The sequence below is a fragment of the Psammomys obesus genome, unplaced genomic scaffold, assembly GCF_907164565.1.
Source record: "Psammomys obesus unplaced genomic scaffold, mPsaObe1.curated_primary_1811, whole genome shotgun sequence".
In the NCBI taxonomy this organism is placed as follows: domain Eukaryota; kingdom Metazoa; phylum Chordata; class Mammalia; order Rodentia; family Muridae; genus Psammomys; species Psammomys obesus.
This window is the reverse complement of record NW_026592890.1, coordinates 22790033-22813074: the sequence shown is the minus strand read 5'-3', so window position 1 is coordinate 22813074 and position 23042 is coordinate 22790033. Positions and strand designations below refer to the sequence as shown.

The following is a 23042-nucleotide window of genomic DNA, read 5'->3' as shown; positions in this document are numbered from 1 at the left end:
TGGGAGGTAGAGGCAGGCGGATCTCTGAGTTTGAGGTCAGCCTGGCCTGCAGAGTGGGTTCTAGGACAGCCGGGGCTATGCAGAGAAAGCCTGTCTTGAAAAAAAGCCACCACCAACAAAAAGTAAAGCCTAAAATGGCCCTAGTGAGTTGAAGAGATGGTTCTAGGGTGAAGGGCACACCCTGCTCTTGCAGAGGACCCAAGCCTTGGTTCCCAGCACTCATATCAGGTGGCCCCAAAACACCTGTCACTCTAGCTCCAGGGGAGCCAACACCTTCTCCCGGACTCTTAGGCCACCTGTACTCACCGGCACATATCCACATATAAATACACATGATTCAAAATTAATAAAAACATAGACCTTGGTAATAAAAAGGCATAAAAATCTTCAAAAGGAAACTTAAAACTTACACATATAATTCTCAGGTTTTTAAAATTTATGTCAAATATAGATGTGTGTGTGTATATATATATACACACATGTATATATATATATGTATATATATATGTATACATACATGTTTATAGCTCTAATATTAATGTCCCAAGTCTACATAATTAAAAAAATAAATATGATTTGGCTCTGCACCCCACTTTTTGATTCACTGGGAAGTCTCAAACTTTGACCTCAATTTCTGAATAAACTGTTCTTTGTCACATAGGTTTTCTTGGCTTTAGGAGCTACCTAAGACCTGTTACTACAGAGAAGCTATGATGACTTGACTCCTTCATCCCCACAACCATAGGCTGAACTCCTCTGGCATTGGGCTAGAAGATTACTTAAGACATACTGGCCTGAACACAGGATGGAATATGTGGTCAGAGAGATGGGGGTCGAACCCAGCTCTATCCACTGGAAACTCTCCTCTTGGCCACCAGCAAGAGTGTAAGATCTCTGCAATTTAACTTTCTTGTCTATAAAACTGAAACAGCATCTCCTTAGCAAAGTTATGGTCAGATTGGAAATCTAGGGGCTGCAGAAATGGCTCAGAGGTTAAGAGCACTGGCTGCTCTTCCAACGGTCCTGAGTTCAATTTCCAGCACCCGCATGGTGGCTCACAACCATCTGTAACAGAACTGTTTCCCTCTTCTGGTGTGCATGAAAACAGAATAGAAATCTAGAAAAGGGTTCTGCAAAGACGGAGAAGCACACTGACTCAGTGGAGCTGTCCCACACTGGGTAGTTTCCTGTCTCCTTCCCTTACTGCTGCCAGAGGCATAGTCATTTCCTAACACAGGTGTTAACATGCATACATGACATTTTCCCTTTGCCTTTATTTTCCTGATTAAAAAAGAGAAAGTTTTGTTTTAAGACAGGATTTCACTATGTTTCCCAGGCTGGCCTTGAACTTCCAGCATTCCCCTGCCTGGCTCTATGACATGGTGGGATTATAGGTATACTGTACCACACCCGACTTAAGTGCATTCTACGATTAACACCGTTCTTGTTAAATGACGAGGCAGGTTTAGGAGGTCTTGGATGGTGTAGCTCATATGCCTGTACGTATACTTTATATATATATATACATATATATATATGTATATATATATATAAAGTCAGTTACATAGTACATTTTGTCCTCCCTCATATGAAAATTTCAGATTTGCTTTGAAATCTGGCCATGGAGGAGTCTAAGATGTGCTTCAAAGCAAACAACCTTAGAATAGCCCCAATCATAACAACACTGAGTAAGTGCCAAGTGTTTGCCAAATACTTTTCTAAGTAACTTACAGAAATTCATTTATTTACACTTCACACCCACCAGCTTTACTGTGTAGCCATTACTGTACTCTCTCACTCTCTCTCTCTTTCTCTTTCTCTCTCTCTGTCAGTTTTTTTGAGGCAGGATTTTCTCTGGTTTCTCTGTGTAGCTCTGGCTGTCCTGGAACTCACTCTGTAGACCAGGCTGGCTTCAAACTCAGAGATCCATCTGCCTCTGCCTCCCGAGTACTGGGACTAAAGGCGTGCACCACCTGGCTATTCTCATTTTATTGGAGGACACAGAATTGGTGATCCTTATAGTTTCCCTAAAGTCACACAGCCTGTGGATAGAGTAGAGGAGACCCATGAATCTGGCAACAGTCCATTCACCAAACTAATTTTTAGGTTCTTCCTAAGACAGGATTCAAACATTGCAGTACTTCACCAGTCAGCAACACTGACTACCAACCAACAGAAAGTTCTAGCTCCTTGGGCACAAGTGAATGGCTGTGTGGATTTCCTCAATGCTCTTTCACTTCAATTAAAATACTACACCTGGGAGCTGGGTTGGATGGAGCACACCTGCAATTCCAGCACCTAGAAGATTGAGGCAGGAGGATGGCGAGTTGAAGGGTAATCTGGGCTATAACTGAGAACCTGTCTCAGAACCCAAACCACAACAAAATGCCATGTTTGGTTTTTTAGGATAGTCTATCTGGAGCAGGTGATGAGGGGCTTGAGCGGAGAGTGGAGCACTTTCTTGCTTTTGCCCCAAGGCTTTCTTTAAACCTCGGAATCATTCCACTCCATTTTATTAGAAACGAGGTTCCTGCTAAGCAGGCACACTTCCTATACAAGATCTTATTTTGGTTTTCAAGATGATCCTATGATATGTGGGTGCTTTCTTTACCCTCATGGCTCTGGGACAGGAATTTTCCTTTGTCACAGAGCTGGCAGAGCAGGGACAGGGCAGACACCTGCTCTCACCTGCAGCGCCCTCAGAGAACACGTGGTCTCACTTCTGTCTCCTCGGCTCCAAGAATGTCTGCATGTGCTGCTTGAGAAGCCAGCATGAAAAGCAAATCACCCTGCCTCAGACCTTTTATGCAAAAGACAAAGGTTTTCCCAGGCTTTGGAAGGGGAGAACCTGCTGACAAGCTCAGCCTTTGATCAAATCAAGACACCTACATCACCCAAAGCCCCTGGATTCGAGCAGGAGCTGGCACACCTGGTCCATCCCTAGCTGGGTTCTTCTCCAAAAACAAAGAACTAAAAGGAGAGTTAAGATACAGTGTGTATGGGTGGGAGGGTAAAGGAGATGGTCCAGTGTGCTCTGGAGGGTCCTTTGTACAGGAGGAAAGAAAGGTCCTGAACCACAAGACCACAGCAGCAAGAGAAGCACAAAGCAGAGAACAGGGTGGAGCAAGCACTCAGATGGCAGTAGAGGAATGAACAGATGAAAGAGGAAAGCTGGTGGGGCACCCACCCCTTCCGTCTATGTAGACTCAAGAGAGTCTAACCAAAGGGTGTAAATGGACCAGCCTTATCAGAGCTATACATTGCTTAGTTTAAGACCACTGCTTTCATTTCTAGAAGGTCTTTTGTTTGTCTGAAAGCCAGCTCAGAATCCTATGGGAACATGGAAGTAGTTTGAGACTAGAGGGATCTGGAAGATGGGTAGAAAGATGGTGAGACAGGCCAGCTCCCTCTCAGTCCCTGGTGTTTGATGGCCATTCTACCCTTTGGGGCTATTGCAGTCACTATTTTAGGAAACTGGTACACAGCATGCTATACCTGTGTGCGATGCTTTCTCTGCTTCAGCAAGAGCTCGGGTATATCACACTTATCAACTGCTGGTGCTTGTGTGGCTCAGCTGCAGCATCAAAGCAACAATCTGTCCCTTTGAAACCAGTGGGGTCATGCATACAGCTTCGGTTAGACCAACAGCATCAGGGAGAAGGACTTTGGTCACTTGTCACTGATTAAGTTCCAAATGAAATTCGGCAGTTGCTATCACCTTTTTAAGGGTTCTAATCGTGTGTCCATGATATAGTGGTTCTAGCAACAGCACGGCACATCTGAATACATGACTGGAACACAGAATGTCCCTTCACTGCTGTGATGGGGCTGGCACTGATGTGCACTGAGTTGAAAAAAAAAAGTTGATCTCATTGTAAAATAAATATGTGTAGAATTAGAGGCCTGAGAGCAAAGATTCAAGCCATTCCTGGCATGGGGATATATATATGCTTCATCTTTAGGGCCATCTTTAAAAACATGACCAGATTGCACAAGACATACAGGGTTGTCCTGGGCAGGGAGGGACTAGCGTGGCATACAAGCAGGACTCATTTGTCTTCTGTGTGAATGGCCCCAAAGCTTCCCACTCTCTTCATTAGCATCAATGCAGTATTCCCAACCAGGGAAGATGCACACGAAAACCTCTACCAAAAGCAAGTAAACAAAACATCCCCCATTGAAAAAGAAGCTCGCATGCTTTGTAATGCTCCAGGGGAAATAACCCAATTAAAAATGGGCTAGGGGTCTAAACGGAGAATTCTGAATTGAAGAAATAAAAATGGCTAAGAAATACCCCTCGGAGTGGTCATCATCCCTAGCAACTAGGGAAACATGAAACAATTTTGAGATTTCATCTCACCCCGGTCAGAAGGGCTCAGAGCCAAAGAACAGCTGACAATGTACACTGGCGAAGGTTGTGGAGAAAGGGAAAAACACTCATTCGTTGCTTGTGAAAATGCAGATCTATGTAGCCGCTCTGGAAATTAGTATGGAGAAGACACAGAGAAAAAAAAAATCTACCGTATGACCCAGCTAACCAGCTATACCACTCCTTGGCACATGTCCAAAGGACTCAGCTTCCTATTTGGCAGATACTTGGCCAGCCGTGTTCATTGTCACCCAGTTCACAAGAGCCAGGAAATGAAAACAATCTAAATGTCATTTGACAAATGAGTGGATAATGACAAGTACCCGATGGAATACTATTCAACTATGAAAAAGAATGAAATAATGAAACTTGCAGGTAAATGGATGGGCCTAGAAAAGATTATACTAAGTGAGGTAACCCAGACCCAAAAACACAAACATTGCATGTTCTTGCTCATCTGCAATTCTTAGCTTCAAAGCCTCAGGGAATATACATCATGGGGTAACCAGGGAAACCAGAAAAATTTTAAAGGGACACAAGTAGGGTTGTGTGTTGGGAGGGAGGAATAGCAGGATACAGGTAGCACAAAGTGGAAGATAGAGAAAGGGAGGCCTTCAATGGAGGAGGAGGAGGAAGGGAAGTTAACACAGATGAAGAAAGGATGAGGAACAAAAAATATCAACACTGTTTGATAAAGCCTCGTGGAATCACATTAGTTTATATTTACTTAAAATTATATACAGTGCCTATAAGTATGTACACACACACACACACACACACACACACACACACATCTTGAAGGAAATTAAGCCTCTTGGGCCCTGACAATGATCTCTACAAGAACTATAGACTAACAACCCCCTTGTACCAGGCACAGGAAACTTTCTTCTGAATGGTTGGTCAGGGTAGTCCAGGTGACACCCAAAACAATATAGACTCTCAATGTAGCTCTTAGCTGCCCCTCAGGGGATGAGGGTAGGCCCCTATTGCTCAAAACATGCCACATTTGGTACCCAGGGCTTGGATGATTCAGGCTAGATCTGATCTGAAAGTCGCTTTCAGATGGTCAAGGAAGACGCTGCCCAAGCAGTGAGGGGAGGGAAGCCATACCTGGTTCTGGAAAGCTAACCAGTTCCTTTGGACTAATGAAGTCATGGTCCTTAGGAAAGAATCTACCTCCACTTTGCCAGATCAGCAGAACTCCTTACTAAATTCTCACTGCGTTCTAAACTATCCTTACACCTACAGAAAAGTGTAGCTGCTACCCTTCATCCAAGAAGCTATTCTTTGCAGCAAACGGAGACCACCACAGGAAACCGCAGCGAGACACAATGCAAAGGCCGTGTATGGTGAGGAGCCCAGCCACAATGGATTTACATTAGGCCATGGTTGCATTCACGGCTCAGGGGTCACTGAGGAAGAAGAGGCAGAAAGGTTGTGAGAGCCAAAACACCAACAAGTTCACAGTGAGACCATCTCTCCTAGCAATGGCTGTGACAACGGTTGGAGTGATGGACATTTTAATGTGGAAGGGGAAAATGTCCACAGTGTCCGCCCCTAGGCAAAGACCCACAGGAAACTAATGAATGCTAGGAGGACGAGATTTAGCCTCTCCCAGAGATGAGCTCCCTGATTGGTTGTCCAGTGCAGCGTAACAGCCCTGAAACCATATACATACAAAGAACAAAAATAGACATAGCAGGGTGTGTGTGTGTGTGTGTGTGTGTGTGTGTGTAACAATAATAATCAAAGAAAAAGAGGCTATCAACTTGAGGGGGAGCACGGGAGAGGTTGTAGGGGGTGCCTGGGAAGGTCTAGAGAGAGAAGTGACAAGGGCAAAGCAATGTAATTCTATTTCAATTAAAACATTAATAATAATAATAATAATAATAATAATAATAATAATAATAATAGGCTGGCAAGAGAAAGGGATAAGTGAGCACTAGCCTTTAGTTGGTGAGTGGCTGAGCTAGGGAAAGCACATAGGTTGCATGATGACTCTCACAATTTTGAACAATAGAAGTTTTCCACAGTCATTTTTAATCTATAGAAACACTAGGAATTTCCATGAAGTACAACTATTAAAACCCAAATTCCATAGGAAGGGTCAGGTAGGAGGACCCCTCCACAGACCTACCTACCTGCCGCCTCCATAGTGCTTGGGCCCTCCACACTTGGCTGGCTGAGATGTCACACAGGGTACAGGGCACGTGGCCTGCACTTCCCTACCATCCTGCCTTCCCTCTGCTTGCACCCCCCCCCCCCCCCGATTCCTTACACCCTTCCTTACACACTGATGGCCATAATCAGTACCCATCTGTAGCAAGACCTAGCTCCAAAGCACCTTCCAGCCAGCACACCGGCTGCAGGAGACAAGAATCTCATCCTCTTTCTCATACCGGAACTTTCCTAGCACTCTTCCAGGACAGGCAGTGGTAACAACCATAACAGCAGGAAGAATCACAATTGCAGAGCTAATCTGCTCTGACAACAGGGAGCCTAAATTCACCATCATCTCCTGCCTTTACAGTCTCCTCCGAGGCTTTACGGAAGAAGATTCGTGACTCGGAGAAGCCCAAGAGATGAAACCTGGATCCACTGTGATGTCATAGGTATTTTATGCTTTCAGGTCTATGGGACAAAATCGGCTTTTTTAACCCAAGAACCCACATACTAAATGGCTACCATGCTGGGCATGCCTGCGTCTCCTATTGAACAGTGCACTTTTCCTATCCTGTGTCCCTATCTGCTTAGATAGTGTGATGCACGGAAGATACTTGTGAGCTGAAAGCTGCACGGTGACACAGGCATCTCTGAGGCTGGAGAATGACACGTGCCTCTTCTAACCCACCTGCCTGCCTCCAAAAGGACCCTAGAGAGAAGAGTTGGCTAAGCTCCACCTCCTCATCAGCTCTGCTCATGAGGCCACAACACTAAAATAGTTTTCATCTTCTCCCTCCACTGGCATTGTAAGTGACCAGAAAGAATTCTTTTCCCATGCTATTTTTATTTTGCCTCCCAGCTGTGTTCTCCCTCCCTCTCCTTCTTCACAACCCTCAACCCTACCAGCCTGAGGGAGCCATAGAGACTCAGGCTCTGGGTGATGATTCCAGAAGCTGAAGTCCAGTTGGGAGTTGGGTGAGCTTCCTTTCCCCTGACCTTCCTTCTCTTCCGTCCCTGTCAGGGCTTCCTCCGCTTGCTGGCTTTCTAACCAGGAATCCCAGTTCTGGGGATGCAGAGAATCCTGGGACTACTGGCCAATCAGCCTGGTCTAATCAGTGAGCCTTAGCTTCCAGGGGCGAAACAAGTGGCACACCCACACACGCGCGCGCGTGTGTACAGGTGCGTGCACACACACACACACACACACACACACGCACCAACACAGACTCAGACACACAAAGACACATACACTCCAAGACAGACACACACACACACACATTGGGATGTCAATTCATTTGTCTTCATTCCCTCCTCTTCTCCAAACCTTTAAACAACTTCTACGTGCAGCCCTTTCTCTTCCAAGGCCCAATTTTATGTTCTGTTCCTACAAGATTTTTGCCCAGCCATTTCCTGAGAACCAATGAGAAACTGGCTAATGAGAAAATATGAACTCAAAATATCCTTCAGGATTTTCTCTCACTGTAGCTCTTACAGTCTCAGCAGCTGAATGAGCACTGTGTTAGGGGAGAGGAGAAACCTTTCAGCCACAGCTTACTTCTCCAGGGGGAATCTGACACTCTCTCTCTCTCTCTCTCTCTCTCTCTCTCTCTCTCTCCAGGGGGAATCTGACTCTCTCTCTCTCTCTCTCTCTCTCTCTCTCTCTCTCTCTCTCACCCTGTCTATGAAGAGCTAGATGACCACACTGAACTGTGTGCCCCAAAACATAGGGCTTGTTTATCTAATCATTGGTCTTTATAGCCTTGCATTTCCAAAATTAATTTAAAAACCACAATGAAACTGCTATGTTACCACCAACGAAAGACTCTTGGCCACCAGGCTAAATATCTAGTCATGCGTACAGTACATTAGTGCGAAGGCACACATCGCAGTTTGGGGTTTAAATGGAAAAATCAATGCCCTACAGGAACTGTACGGTTGCACAGCTGAATCTGCTTTAGCCAACGCTTTCTTTGTTGATGCCTTCTGATTACACACACTTGTGTATTCCATGCATTGATTTTTACTTCGCTTTTTTTTTTCTTTTTTTTTTTTTTTTTGTTAGTTACTCAATATTCCTGTCTCTTCCAAGAAGTGTGGGCTAGAGGAGGGGCACAGAGACATTCGACCATCAATAATATGGAGCCAATGTCCCGTCTACCTGGCCTAGGCCCTACTCTGTCGGTGGTTGTGGCCCGGGGGACAAGCCTTCCAGCCATGTGCTTCTGATCCCCTGGGACCTCCAGAGCCCTCTGTGCTCTCAGCGTTTTCTCACACTTTCCCAACTAGCTGCTTCTGGGGCTGCAACTAGCCATGGAAGAAGATGCCAGAACCACCCTGAAGCTAAAAAGGCACTTTGGAGTCGAATGTGCAATCCTCCCTGTCAGCTTTCTTAAAAATCTGCTCGAAGCTGTAGTAAGGAAATTCCAAGGAACTCCTATTTCTCTCTTAGGAATGAACAATTCTTTTACCAAAAAAAAAAAAAAAAATCGTAACTGCTCAGGCCTTCTCAACAGCGAAACACGCTGCTTTTCTTACAGTTGGCAAAATATTTTTTTCTTAATTTCTTCTTAGAGAAATAAGGTTCCTCATGTTCTCTTGATTATTCTTCCTCTTTTTAATCACTGGAAAGTATGCTGAACAGAATCAAGCATTTCTATCTGCAATGAAGATTGCACCAAACCTCTCAAAACTGCTGCTAACACAGCACCGCTGTAAGCTAGGCAATGAAAAGCATTTATTTCCTCTAAAGGTATCTGGAAACAAGGTTCACATTAATTTTTTTTTTCTTCAGTATACTTTCAAACACATTTACTTTTCCAATACACGGGGGAAGTTAAGCATAGTCTTTACAATCTTCCTAAAACATAAGTAAGCCATTCCTGGAAGCATTCTGACACGAAAACATCATAAATCCTCCCCTCCTCTAACCCCTAGGCCTGGATGACCACAGTTACCAAGAGAGCATTAAAAACAAAGTGAAAATACCCTGCAGAGTGCGTAATGCTACGGCAGACCTGGACGTTTAAGAGTCCTCAAACAAAATGTCAGGTTGAGTTAAGTTTTCAAATGAGCAGCTGCACTGGTAAGCAGCAAGTCTGCCTGCAGGCTAGTTGGTCAAGGGCCCTGCACACAATGGCTGACGTGGTGCTATTGTGATAGAGCCTGCTGGGCTGCATGGAGGAGGCTCTCTCTGCCCACATGGCAGCTGCCACGGCTGGAATGGGTAAGGCCTGTATTTTTCACTCTTCTCCTGTTCTCTGGCCACTTTGTTTCTAATGAACAGTTGGTGTCAGAGCCAAATCCAAAGGCTGTTCCACGTGGGAATTCCTAATGCAGAGACCTGGCAAAGCTCTACTCTATTTGGCCAAAAATCCAAACAGAAATTAAGCTACCTCAGATGCAACAACCGAGCATCTTCATTTTCTTTCCCTGTTTTCATTTAGTTGGAGCAAATGTTTTGCTTTAATGCAATTGAAAGGAAAGAACATTTCGGGACACCATGCTATATCCTTCATAAAGCTTCATTTTCAAAAGCAGTGTTTGACTCTCTAAATAAATGACAATTCATTCTCTGTTTACTTTAGGTAAACAGAAAATGCATTGCCGAGCACTCGTTTTCAAAAGCTAATCAAGAATGTTAGGTCCCAACAGATTCGTTTAATAGAAATATAATAGGCATTCCTGCTTGCTTTTCATCCTGTCTCGCTGTAAATGCTAAAATGAACAGCAAATTAACCTTGCGTTGGAACCGAGTTTCATCACAGCTGATGTCCCTCTCATTCGACAGTAAACATTCCCCCCCATTCTGTCACTACTTTGATTCCTGCAGGGGAGAGAGATGGGGTTTGGCAAGAGAGTGGAGGAATATTTCAACCCTAGAGGGAGTGCTGTGTGTCAAATGGGCTGTCTTTCCTATCAGAAGCAAGCTCAGCAACCTCTGTCTGCTACAATAGCACACACTTAGGGCGTAGGAGGGAGGGAGGGGTGGGGTTTTCTCCAGGCTCCATGTATCTAAAGTTATATTTTTATCTTTACTAGCCATTCTCCAAGCAGCTGCTTATAAACTACAATACAAAACAAGCTAATAAAGGTGGGGGCCATTCAAGCTCTAAAATCAGATATAAAAGATTTGCAAACAACTTGAGATCTTATAATTAATATGCAGTGAAATCAGAATTAGCACTTAGAACTCTACACAGAAAAATATATAATATCTCATAAATTATGTAATCACGAACAAACCCTTGCAAAAAAAAAAAAAAACTGTTTTCACTGTGCTAAAGTAACATTCTAGACTTTGTTGTAAGTATGTCATTCTTACAAGTAGTTCGCAGTTATTCTTGAAGGCAAGCCTTGGAGTTTCCTTAGCATAGTGCTGCGGGGGGAAAGTTTCAGCACGTCCATCTTCATCTCTAGCCTGAAGGGAAATATAATGGCCTATTTAGGGACTTACAAATAATGGAAGGAAAAAAAAAAGCAGCTAAAAGCATAACAGCTCAGATCATTAAACAAACGGGAATCCAGAAATAACAACATTATTAAGAAGTTTGTTTAAATACGCAGTATGCCTTTTAGAGATCAAAATTTGGGATTTTTTTTCCCTATGTCGTTTAGTTTGAACATGCAAATTCATTGTGGTGTAATAGTTCAAATGACACAAAGCAAACCCAAATCAACTGATTTTTGTTGACGGTCACCACCACTTGAGTGTTGCAGTGACGTGATTCCTTGCACCGTTAGGATTCTATGACATACATACGTGTTTAAACTTTTTCGCATGCTTAAGCAATTCTAGATAATGCATTTTTAAGAAATTCTAATAGCAAGGCCATAAGAAAAGCAATTTGCATAGTTATATTTTGAACTGTAATAGAGATAAACTGATTCCCCTCAATGTTTAAATAAAGATCCAAAAGGATCGGTGATCTCATAAGAACAATGATTCTTCAATCAAATGCAGTAAAAAAAAAAAAATAGATTTAATTAAGAAGCTGCATTAAAAGTCACTGGTTATTTGGATCTACACTGTCAGTTGAGAAAGCTGCCATTTCAAGGGAGGCATTAACATTATCCATCAGCAACACCCACAGCGGTCTTCTCTGCCTAGTCTCCATTGGTTTCTGGTTTGGAGCTGGTTTGAGGGAGAGGTGGGTAAAAGGGGCGTGTCCGAAGCACACTCATTAATCCATTCATCCAGTGACACGTGCACTCAGTAGCTCTCATCTCCTCTCAACCCTGTTTGCTCTCTCTCTGTCTCTCCCTCTCTCTCTCATTTCCTCTTATCCCTGTTTCGCTCTTTCTCATCTCCTCTTAGTCCTGTTTGCTCCCCTCTTTCTCTTTTTCTCTCTCTCTTCTGGCCTCCTGAAATTCACAGCTGAGATCGCCTCCCTCACATATGGCTTGCATATAATTATGCATATTCCATTTTGCACTGCATTAAAATGATGAGCTCCTGGCTCCCTGCCAGCTGATTTTTAAAAGCCCCAATGAAGTAGGAAAGAGGAGAGAAACACAGGGAGAGCCGCTCAGGAAGCAGCAGGTAGTTCTGTCTGCTGTCTCTTTAGATAAAATGTATGTCTGGCACCGAGGGAACAGCTGAGAACTACCTGTTGTGCTATATGGGCTGGAGGGGGAGGGGCAGTGAGCAGAGTTAGTGACACAGCAGTGACAATGCTTACGTATTATTTCTCTGACAGAGCGAAATCTGCCCTGACAAGCGCCACTCGGAGCTCCCCAGCTATGCTGTAGACTGTCATTTTTAAAAAGGAATCCATACTCCGCACATTTGGAAAATTGCACAGCTTGTATTTAATCAAGGTTTCTGTTACTCATCATGAGGATTCTAGGTGGAACTGAGAGACGGAATGACGAGGTCGGGAGTGGCTGGGTCATAACAAGTCTATGTGGAAAGAGCTTTCTCTGCTTGGGTCTCATTTTTATATATCTTTTGTGAACACCTCTGGGATGTGGTGCCTTTTCGCTATGCCGTTATCCCCTAGAAAGCCAGAGGAAAACCAAACTGTGCTTTAGGATAGGCCGTATGTGACAGAGAAGGAAGAAGCGAGCATGGTGTCACTCTGGCCTAACAGTCAACTGAAACCGGCGATGGGCGCTTCCCACTGTATCAGACTCCTCTGCACAGTGCAGGACGATGGAACTCAAGAGCGCCCATGTTAAAGCCCGACAGATAGGGGCAGCAGCGAGGACACAGGCTGAGGGAGCCGGAAGGAGGCTTTGAGACGCCGTGGGTGCCCCACTATTAACTTCTTCATAGCAAAATTCTAAGTCGCTGAGTGAGGTACAAAGCTCTTGAGGGAAGGAACCACATTTGTTTCAAGGAACCCTGCCATGTTCAGTGACTTACTTTTCATTGATGAAAAATACCACCTGTCTGGATAATAACTGGACCTTATCATAAACAACCTGAGAAGAAAAAAAAAACCCACCTCAGAATATGTCTCGGCTGGTGGTGGGTTTATTATATTCCTGAAGCACTGGGATACATATGCTCAGAAGCACAATTTGCATATCGTTTACAAGGGCTACTATTTACATATGTATGTCTATATTCAATATATATGTATCTTGTGTATAAATATTCATAAGGTGGAATGTGTTTATTATGCATGTACTATGTATACACATTCATACACACCAGATGCCTACAGATATTTTAAATGTAAGTGGCAAAAATACAGTCACTCCACTTACATACAAGGTGCTAGCAATGCTTTTTATGTGTTTAGAGGACAAAAATGTCCCATTATCTAAGATTTGAGTGTGCTTTACAGGTTTCACATCAAGCCTTATCATTAGAAGGCTTCGTTAAGCAGCAACAAAGGAGAGTGAAGAGTGCTGGGGACACAGGGAAATGAAAAGAAGCCAGAAACTGTCTCTTCATTGAGCCAGTGTGGTCACTCCCCTTGGTCCTTTCAGACACTCAGCCTGACTCCTGAGTCTGAGACAGCGTATTCTCCCAGGGTCACTGATATTGCTCAGCAGACAAGGCAGCCAAGCCCGGAGAGAAACGACTCCCAAGCTGTCCTCTCCACAGGCACCATGGCAAGGTACCGGTCCACGTGTATGCACACGTCCAAATAAATCAATCAATGAAAAGGAAAGAAAAATCCCACTGTCTAGCCACTTCCCGGGTTTCCACCTGTGGCACAGACTAAAGAACACACGAAGCCCAAGGACTCTAGATCCATCACCCTTATGTTTGTGCCCGTGTGTACTAACACACGCCTCTCACCAAAGCGACCCCACCTGCATTATGAAGTTTTAAAATGAGATTTTAAATTATTACTGAGTGGAATTAAGGGCATTCAATTAGGCAGCAACTCTACCACGGTTGTGTATTTCAACTGTCTTGAGTGGGGTGCTGTTTTCTCCAGGCTAACATATGGGCTCCTGGCGCCTACTTTGTACCTTCCCACAAATCTAATTTAATTGGCCTAGTGTAGGGTTCAGAGTGTAGCTTTTCTTTTCTTTTCTTTTTTTCTGAATTGATAAGAACAAAACCAAGTAATTAAAAGCTCCCAGATGACAGCAATGTAGAAGCAGAGCCAAGGACCACTGGTGTAAGGCATCCTCAGGCACCAACGAGACTTGGAACCTTGTGGATATGGCCTCTGAGGTGTCGCTTACTCTATAGGGGTGAGAGGTCAGGGGACCAGCTGCCGTCTGAAAAATTTCTCACTTGTCCATGTTTGCCTCTTGGTTTCTGATGAGCCAATGGACTCGGGGAGCTCCTGTTTCACTCTCTGGCGAACGCCTTCCTCCAGGGCTCCAGCCAAGACCAGTAAGTACTTCCATTTTATTCTCTCTTAACTTGACTTCCATCTCCCCAACAAGGGCAGGGAAGGGCAGGGCTGGGTCTCCCATCACTATCTTCACACTGTCTGGTAGACACCCTGCAAGCATGCCCTTTCTCACCATTCCCTGACATCTGGCGGGCAATGCCAGGTGCACCTCAGGCAGCTTCACTAGCGTTACCTGTAGTCTTAGGACATCTTAGAATCTTGCACGTTGGTGCCTGTGCCTCATTCTATATCTGCTCTATTTGAGGTACCAGATAAAGACTTAGCGGTGGGGGTACAGACAAAGGGAGCTACCCCACAGATGAGGATGTGAACGCTGAAATTGTTTCAGAACAGCAGGTCACGGTAATAACGGAACAGACAGACTTGCCGCCAGTTTCATTATTGTTCTTAAATTCTCCACCAACAATGCACATCTAATTGACTGCCAGGGGCAGACCACCCTCCAAGCGGCTCTTGGCACCCGCCGGGGCCCGGAGGACAGTGTTAATGTCTGACTTTATTCTGCAGCGACAAGTTCTGAAATGAAGGCGCGCCGAGACACTGGATGACGGGGCTAATTCACTCCATGTGTCATCCTCCCAACAGTTTTATTCTGACTAATGTGCTAAATATTTCTGCTACTAAAAGGAAACACAAATGGGAGACTATTCTGTTGCATTTTACAACAAATGTGTCACGATGAATGTGACTGTCAGGCCAAAGGTACATTTTTGACTTACTGTTCTGAGAAAGCTTCACATATTGCTATTAAAAAAAAAAAAAAAGTAGAAAAATCTTCACTAAAAATTTAAGATTTCCACATAGGCTTGTGCTTTTAAAAAAAAAAAAAAAAGACTTATTTTGGTTTTTAATTCTGTGTGTGTGTGTGTGTGTGTGTGTGTGTGTGTGTGTGTGTACATGCATGTTCACCTTCTCACAGTGAGTGGAAATGACTGTAGAGGCCAGAGGCCTCAGATGCCCCTAAAGCAGCTGTGAAAGTCCCCTCCCCCCCACCTCTGAAGCTGCTGTGAGCTTCCTGCACACACACACACACACCTGGAGTTAGAGGTAGCTGTGAAACCCCCACCCCAACACTTGGAGTTAGCAATAGCTGTCACACACACACACACACACACACACACACACACACACACACACAGAGATATACCTGGAATTAGGAGCAGCTGTGAGCCCCCTCACATACTCATGGAGTTAGAAACAGCTGTGACCCCCCCCCCACATACCTGGAAATAGCTGTGGACCCCATTTTCTCCCATACATCTGGAGTTAGAAGCAGTTCTCTCTCTCTCTCTCTCTCTCTCTCTCTCTCTCTCTCACACACACACACACACACACATGTACGCACACACGCACTCCTAGCTGTTGGCAATCAAACTCTGCAAGAACAGTGTGTCCCTCCTAACTGCTCAGCCACCTTCCAGCCCTGATTTTGTTTTCCGAAATAAGGTTTTGCTCATGGTGGCTTCAAACTCAAGATCCCCCGGCCTCATCCTTCCAAGTGCTGGGATTGTAGGTGTGTGCACCACTATGCTTGGCCTCATGCCTCTGTTCTCGTGGTGCACCAAGTGTTTAAGCAAATCCTAGGATCTCTGAGTAACGATGTGACCGTCTACTCCAGAAACCTCTGCCTTAAACTCTGCACCCACTTCTCTATGAATCACTATTGTTCTATCTTGATTTTCCAGTGTAACAAATTTTAATTCTTTTCTCTGGGAAAAAGCCTTGGTGCGATGTTCACGCCGAAGCAAACTCAGCATTTCTTTCTTCTGGACCACGTCTTTCGAAAATATGGGACATTCTAGAAATAACTCTACTTGCCTACCTCAAAGAGGAACCCTCCTGCCTCAGTGGAAGGGTGATGGTCTTGTCGTGTGAGTGGAAAGACAATGAAGCCTTCCTTGGAAGTGTGCCTCCCTGGTGAATGGGAGCTTATGGACTTCTGTGTGTCTGTGATTTTGAAAACAGGGAAAGGTTTTGCCTGGAGTCAGAACTGGGGGGCAGGGAATGTGGAAGAGGCTCCAGATTCTCCCTGTGCTACAGCAGATGCAGCTGTCAGCTCACGCATGTGGCGTGTCGGTACCCAGAGTTGGGAACATCAAAAATAGTTCGTCTCAAAGTCGTGGGAATAGGTTTAGAGACGAGGCATTATAGAGACATAAGGGGAACATTAACTTCCTATTTTATAACTTATATTTTGAACCAGAAATAATAAAAACTTCTTTTTTAAATGCATGGCGAGTGAATGAGAACTCCATTTTGGGAGGTTTTGTTTTCTTCTCGGATACCATGTCCTTATAGATCAAGGACACTCAGAGGGATTGACAGGCATCACAGACTGCCTTCTGGAGGACCCATGGATGCCTGTATGAACAACAACAAAACCAGCCAGTGCCTCTGTCCCACAAAGGTAGATCACCAAGGAGCTCTGCCCTCCTGCCCTTGGCTGGATGATGTAGGGAGGTCTCTGGAGAGACTCCCTCTCCTCCCCAACCTATACATAAGGCCAGTTCCTCCAGACTAAATCCCCAGGTGCCCTCAACCGGTTTCTTGTTCTTTACCCTCACTTCCAGGGGTGAAAATAGAATCCGTCTCTCCTTTCCACTTCTGAAACATTCTTACACATCACTAAGCCTCCTTAACTGCATCTCCTTTAGGAAGCCACCTGTGAATTCACCTTCCAAACCCTAACCTGAGCCCACGGACCACAAGATTCAGTAGGGTCCCTGTCTGTACAAACTGTGTTCCATTCGGCTTCAAATCTCCCAGGTGTCTAGCACCTGGCTTCCTAGGATGGCTACTTACAAGGGCTCTGTGGAAGGGTGGAGTGAAAGAATGGATTCCTGCCCTTCAACCAGCACTCCAGTCCTATCCCTCAGGGCCTCCCCACCCCTCGCCTGAGCCTTACTTGCCTCATAGCTTGACTTAGCAGGACCTCAGCCCCACAGATGTCATTGTTCCAATTTGGATGGTGGTCAACAATCCTTTTGCCCCAGTTTTCTCTCTTCTACTCCCTGCCACACTAAACCGCTGCTCTTTTCTGATAAGTTCTCACCCATAAACCTATTCCTAAGTTAGCCAGCTAGGTACCTTCGTCCTCAGTTCCCATACCTTACTTTTTCCTGGTGTCTAGGCCTGTCTGGGATGCCTCATTGGAGTTCATTTTGCTTATGACTCCTGTCTTTTTCTTCCTCGTAGACCAATCCTTTCTAATCCTTAAGGGCAAAGACCACACATTATATTATGAAGCCATTCTTGTATAACATAAGCTCTGTGCACTAGCTAGGTTTTATTGTTGCTGTTGCTGTTGTTGTTTTGTTTTGTTTTGTTTGTTTGTTTGTTTGTTTTTTGAGACAGGGTTTCTCTGTGTGTAGCCCTGTCTGTCCTGGAACTCACTCTGTAGACCAGGTTAGCCTCAAACTCACAAAGATCCGCCTGCCTCAGCCTCCCAAGTGCTAGGATTAAAGGCTTATGCCCCCATGCTCAACTGTGCTAGCTAGTTTTATGTCATTTTGACACAAAGTAGAGTCGTCAGAAGAGGAAGCCTCAATTGAGAAAAAGCCTTCATAAGATGTGGCGCAAGGCAAGCCTGTAGGGCATTTTCTTAGGTTCTATAAGAAAACAGGCTGAGCAAGCCATAGGAAGCAAGCCAGGAAGCAGCACCCCTCCATGGCCTCTGCATCAGCTCCTGCCTCCAGGTTCCTGCCCTATTGGAGTTCCTGTCCTGACTTCCTTCTATGATGAATGGTGATGTGGAAGTGGATGCTAAATAAACCCTCTCCTCCCCAGGCTGCTTTGGTCATGGTGGTTCATCACAGCAGGAGTAATTTTTAAGACACCTGTAAATACAGTTCAAATGAGTTCATTAACCCCTGCCTGTGCTTTAAGCCACTGTTCAGCAGTATTTTGTTTTCCCTTCTCTCCATAAATAGAGCCCTGTGCAGTGTGAGTTGTGTGTCTGCACGAAGCTCTGACAGAGAAGCTGATAGATCGCTCCTCCTGGCACCAGAATCCTCACTGGACAGTCTCCAGGCACCCTGAGCATCGGTCTCCAGACCCGGAAACCTTCTCAGGTCACACTACCTCTAATCTTCGCACTGAGGTTCTCCCTCCCCCATCTGCTTAGTAAGGACGGTCTTTGGGGATTCCTGTGGTGGAGCTGTTTTGCTGTATTCTTTTAACAAACTGTATTTAAACTCCCATTCAGCGTGTGGACCGAAGGAGAAGCTGTTTCTCAGCACAGCTTCTCCTAACTCTCCGTGTTCCTCTGACACCCCAGCTCCCCCCTGGCTCTCTAGGCTCCTCTGACAGCTAACACACCTCTGATGGATGAGGAGGTCTTATTTGCTGCAGTGATTTTTTTTAACTCCGTGCAAACCTTTATATATATCATAAATTTTTAATATCCAATTTGGAGTCTTCAAAGAATAACAGTAACAAATATGCAACATGAAGATAATGGGAATTGAATCATGTTTATGGCTTCCATAAGCATCTTAAAGATGGTCAGGTCAGACCTGCTCAGAGCCGTGCAAGCACCCGGCTAGCTTGTGCCTGATTAATGGCTGCTCTTCTTGGGACCCCTGATGGGTTGCACAACAGTTACAGCAACAGAGACCACGTCAGCCTGAAACGCAGTTGCCAAAGGAACTGAAATACACCATGCTCGCTCCACTGTATCACAATGCTGTGCTGCGGGCTCCTCAGAGTAGCCTCTAACTGGCTCTGAATATCTCTGCTTCTACTTTTTATCTTTAAATCCATTTTTCCTTTGTTGGACAGGTGAGCCTTCTGCATTTATCTTTACTGCTCTTTGTCACACCACATAAAGGCCTTTGTTTGACTGTTTTTTCAGAGTGTCCACAGGTAAGCCCCAGCACACAGTTCCTTTCTGTTACTCTCCATTACAGCCATGCCACCATCACACCCTGGCAGTTCCTGATTATTCCAGGACCTTAATCCACATTGGATTATCCCAGCTCCTTGATTGCTCCCCTCCTCCCCTCCCTCCTCCGCCCACTGCCTGCCTTTTGGCTTTTTCACTATTCATTTGCATCTATTACCCAGGGACCTGTGAGAGGGAAACAAAAGGCAGGCAAACAGAAATGGTTCTACTTTGCTACCGTTTGGCACCCACAAAATGCTTAAATAATTGGCCTCATCGAGACATCGCAGTTAGTCCTTTTATTCCTGTACTCTGAAATCCCCAGGGCGGAAGGGGCCTGGGAGCATATCTCTATGTGCAGACCTCATGATGGAGCTGAGAAGTCAGAGGAAATATGAAACAGGCAAGGGCTGCAAGGAGACTCCAGGACCCCATCCTCAAAAAGGATCCAGCCGTTATAGAGGACTGTCATCTACAAAATGCCTCCTCCAGAAACAGTTTGGCTCCAAACGGGATTAGGAAGTACACCACTAACCAGATTAAGATAGTACCATGGATATTAGCACAGATTCCTGATAACAGCCAACATTTCCACAGCTCTTCTCCACACACCAGTCTCCACAGCAGTGTTCTCTCCATAGGAACATATTTAATACAGGAATTTATCACCCGCAAGAGAAAAGCCTACCTATTATCTCTATCTTATTTATGAGGAAACGGAGGCAGAGAAAGGCGATGCAGATTATGTCTGATTCTGCGATAGTATAACAAACAGTAGCGCCACCAACATCAGGATCTTGCTGATTTTTAATCCTGCTGGTCGTGCTGAGAAGACTACCAAGGGCGCTGTGCCACAGTGTCTCTCGCTCACTCCCGGCACGCTGGTGGACAGGCATAGATGTGACTGTGGTTCGGGTTAACATGAATCCGTCTATCAAGACACGGGTTGCTCCCGGGGTAAAGCAGAGACTCTGAGTACCTGCTCCTACCTTGCCAAGAAATAAGCTTGGCTTACCATGATCATTCATGGCGGTATGACTGTGATTGAGAGGGCCAGAAGCCAAGTGCCAGTCTCTGCTCAATCCACAACACCCTCCACCCCCAGGAGAGAGATGTGGCAATGCAGGCCTGAGCAGGTGGCCAGCTAATTAGCTCAGCCCGGGGGGGGGGGGCAATGCAAGGGGCTTGGACTGTTGGACTGTGGCTCTGTGTGAGTTCTCCTGGTCTGGGTCATGTGTACAGAACACAGCCCTCACAGGACCTACTGGACCACGCACGTACAGTTTCTGGCAAGGGGGCGATGGGGCACTGAAGAACATGTGAGTGGATTTGGGTAAGCCAGTGCCCACTTCTCTCTACTGCTGAAGAATGAATTCAGAGGGCAGACCTGGTGAGGGCAGTCCCAGGCAAGCCATGAAACAAAATGACCAGTCGCCGCAAATCTGTATCTAATTCTGAGGTTAAGAATGGTCCGTTCTGGACTTGTAGAAATACTTGTCTGAAGCGTGATGCCACAACTATTATTAGTGATCATATCTCAGCACTCCCACTAACAACTTTTTTTTTTTTCTGTCTCTCACCAAAGGAATTCCACCTTCAGGGCCTAGAGGTGATAAAGCTGCCTACATCTTTGGGTTCTTTAGCTGAACTTTAGTCCATACCATCTCTGTGCAACTACCAACCAACAAAGCAGGCTTGTAGAAGCCCTAAGACTACTGTGGCCATCACAATCTTCTCTGGCTGGTGCTCTTCTACCAGCTTCCATCTTGATGCCATTTGCCCACAACCCAGCTCTTGTCTGCACCCTTCCTTAGGGCCCTACATTAAAACCTTTGTTCTGTATACTTGTACTGGCCAGAGTGTGCCTCCATGTCCTCCATAGAGATGGCCTTGATCCTGACATCCTAGGCCTCACCATGACCCAACTTGTCTCACTGCCCAAAATATGATTTCTCTTAAAAATATGATTTCTTTAGGAAGAAATATATGGAGTATCACGCACTGCTTGTACACACTTACAATCAGCCTGATCACAAAGAACAAAACCCAGGACTAGAGTGAATCTTGGCTTTTGCTGCTCATTGGGCATGCAAATGTCTGAGTAGCATGTAGGGATACAGTGATTTATGCCCGTGGGTGCAGGAAAATGAGAAAGATGGGGTGACACAACCATTGGCTTTGCCCTGGGGGTCTTACAGAGGGCAAAGTCCTGATGTCATTCAGAATGCACTGGCCTTCCTGACAGCTTCAATTACCATCCACGTACCACTTGACCTGTAAACGGAGGTGTCGTCAGGCTTAGAGTAGAAAAGCCGCCTAAATTACCCTTTCCATACTCAGGGCCAGTCAGCCTCTCAGAGGAGCTGACTGTAAAGATGGTGGCAGAAGGGCATCATAAATAACCTCTGTTCAAATGATACTCTCTGGAGTCTTCATCTTAAGTCCCAGCCACTCTACAGATGATGAATGGAGGCAATAAAAGTTGGGATTGTGGCATGTTTAAGTGGGAGAGAATCATTTAGGCAGAATTTGACTGGGTTTTACAGATGGCCCCATTGAAGCCCACAATTGATTATCAAGCCATGGCCTATTTTCAGATGGCAACTTAAGTACTTACTTACCTATTATTATTGTTATTATTATTATTAGTTTTATTTTAAGTAGGTACATTTTGTAATTAAAGCCTAAGTGAGGAAAGGTAAAACTGCCTGCATTTCCACATCCCTCGTTGGCGTAAATTCATAATGGCAATGTGTGCCTCCACCCTGCGAGCAGCCTGCCCTTTCTGTTTGGCTCAAAACTATTGCAGGTCTCCGGACCTTGATATCTCAACTGCCCATAATCCCTCTAGGTGCCATGCAGCAGAAAGAGCTCCCAAGTGACCAGACACAAAAAAGAAAACTTGACACAATAGTTGCCCTGAGAATAGTAATAATATTTCACTATTGTTCTGTGTTGGGTACCATGCTGAACCTCTTACAGATTTCAGCTCATTAAAGCTGTAACCCCACCACTTCCACGTCGACTATGAGGAAACTGAAATGGCTTCTCCCAGTCTCAAGTGCTTCAGAGGGCAAAGCTGGGTTCTAGGCTGGGTTGGGTCTCCAGGCACAGGCTGCTAACCAAAAAAAGGCACAGTCAACAGAGGATGCCTGGTGAAAATAAGCAAGAGAAGCTGTAGGGTGTACTAGAAAGAGGCAAAGGCAGAGGGGTCATGCGCCCGAGAGGCTGTGGGGGGGAGGGGAGGATCCTGCCACTGGTCTTTCCTGCTCATGGTGAAGCTCTGATGCCCAGCACAGCTCAAAGAGAGGAGCAGCAGGGGAACCAGCCCCTTCCCAGAGCCTGAGGACCAATGTACATGGCTAGAGGGGCGCAGATCAGGCAGGCTGAGCAGACCCACACTTCTGCCTCCAGGATGGAAGGGAATGGCTTCTCCGGGTGCTCTGCACTTGAGGATTGGGACACAGATGGGAGGAGAGAGGGAGCAGTGACTATAGGTTTGGTGCCAGGTGCAAGAAACCCTTCCTGGTGCTGGGACAGATGATAACCTGAAGCTGACAGACAGCTGAAGCTGGGGATGGGGACCTGCTTTGCAGTCTCTTTCAGTCTCGCTTGCACACCCCACGAACAGATTGTTACAGGATTAGAAGGTGAGAGTGCAAACATTTTCTCTCTTGAGAGAGGAAGGCATGTTTTTTAAGACAACAGCCTCCAGAGTGTAAACAATTCCTATGATTCTTGGCTAATTGTGAAACAGGAGAAAGAAAGAAAGAAAGAAAGAAAGAAAGAAAGAAAGAAAGAAAGA

At 45.3% G+C, this 23042-nt stretch overlaps 1 protein-coding gene across 3 annotated transcripts in view; it reads right to left on the bottom strand.

Annotated features, from left to right (window-relative positions):
• The window catches only part of Sobp (sine oculis binding protein homolog), a 161061-nt gene that overhangs the window by 52501 nt on the left and 85518 nt on the right, over positions 1–23042 (bottom strand). For all 3 annotated transcript variants that reach the window (XR_008721129.1, XR_008721128.1, XM_055615921.1), the window contains exon 5: positions 10854–10949. Coding sequence is in view for 1 of the 3 variants with exons in the window: in XM_055615921.1 (XP_055471896.1) it covers positions 10854–10949 (96 nt within the window). In the remaining 2 variants the exon portion in view is untranslated. The remainder of the gene's footprint in view (positions 1–10853; positions 10950–23042) is intronic.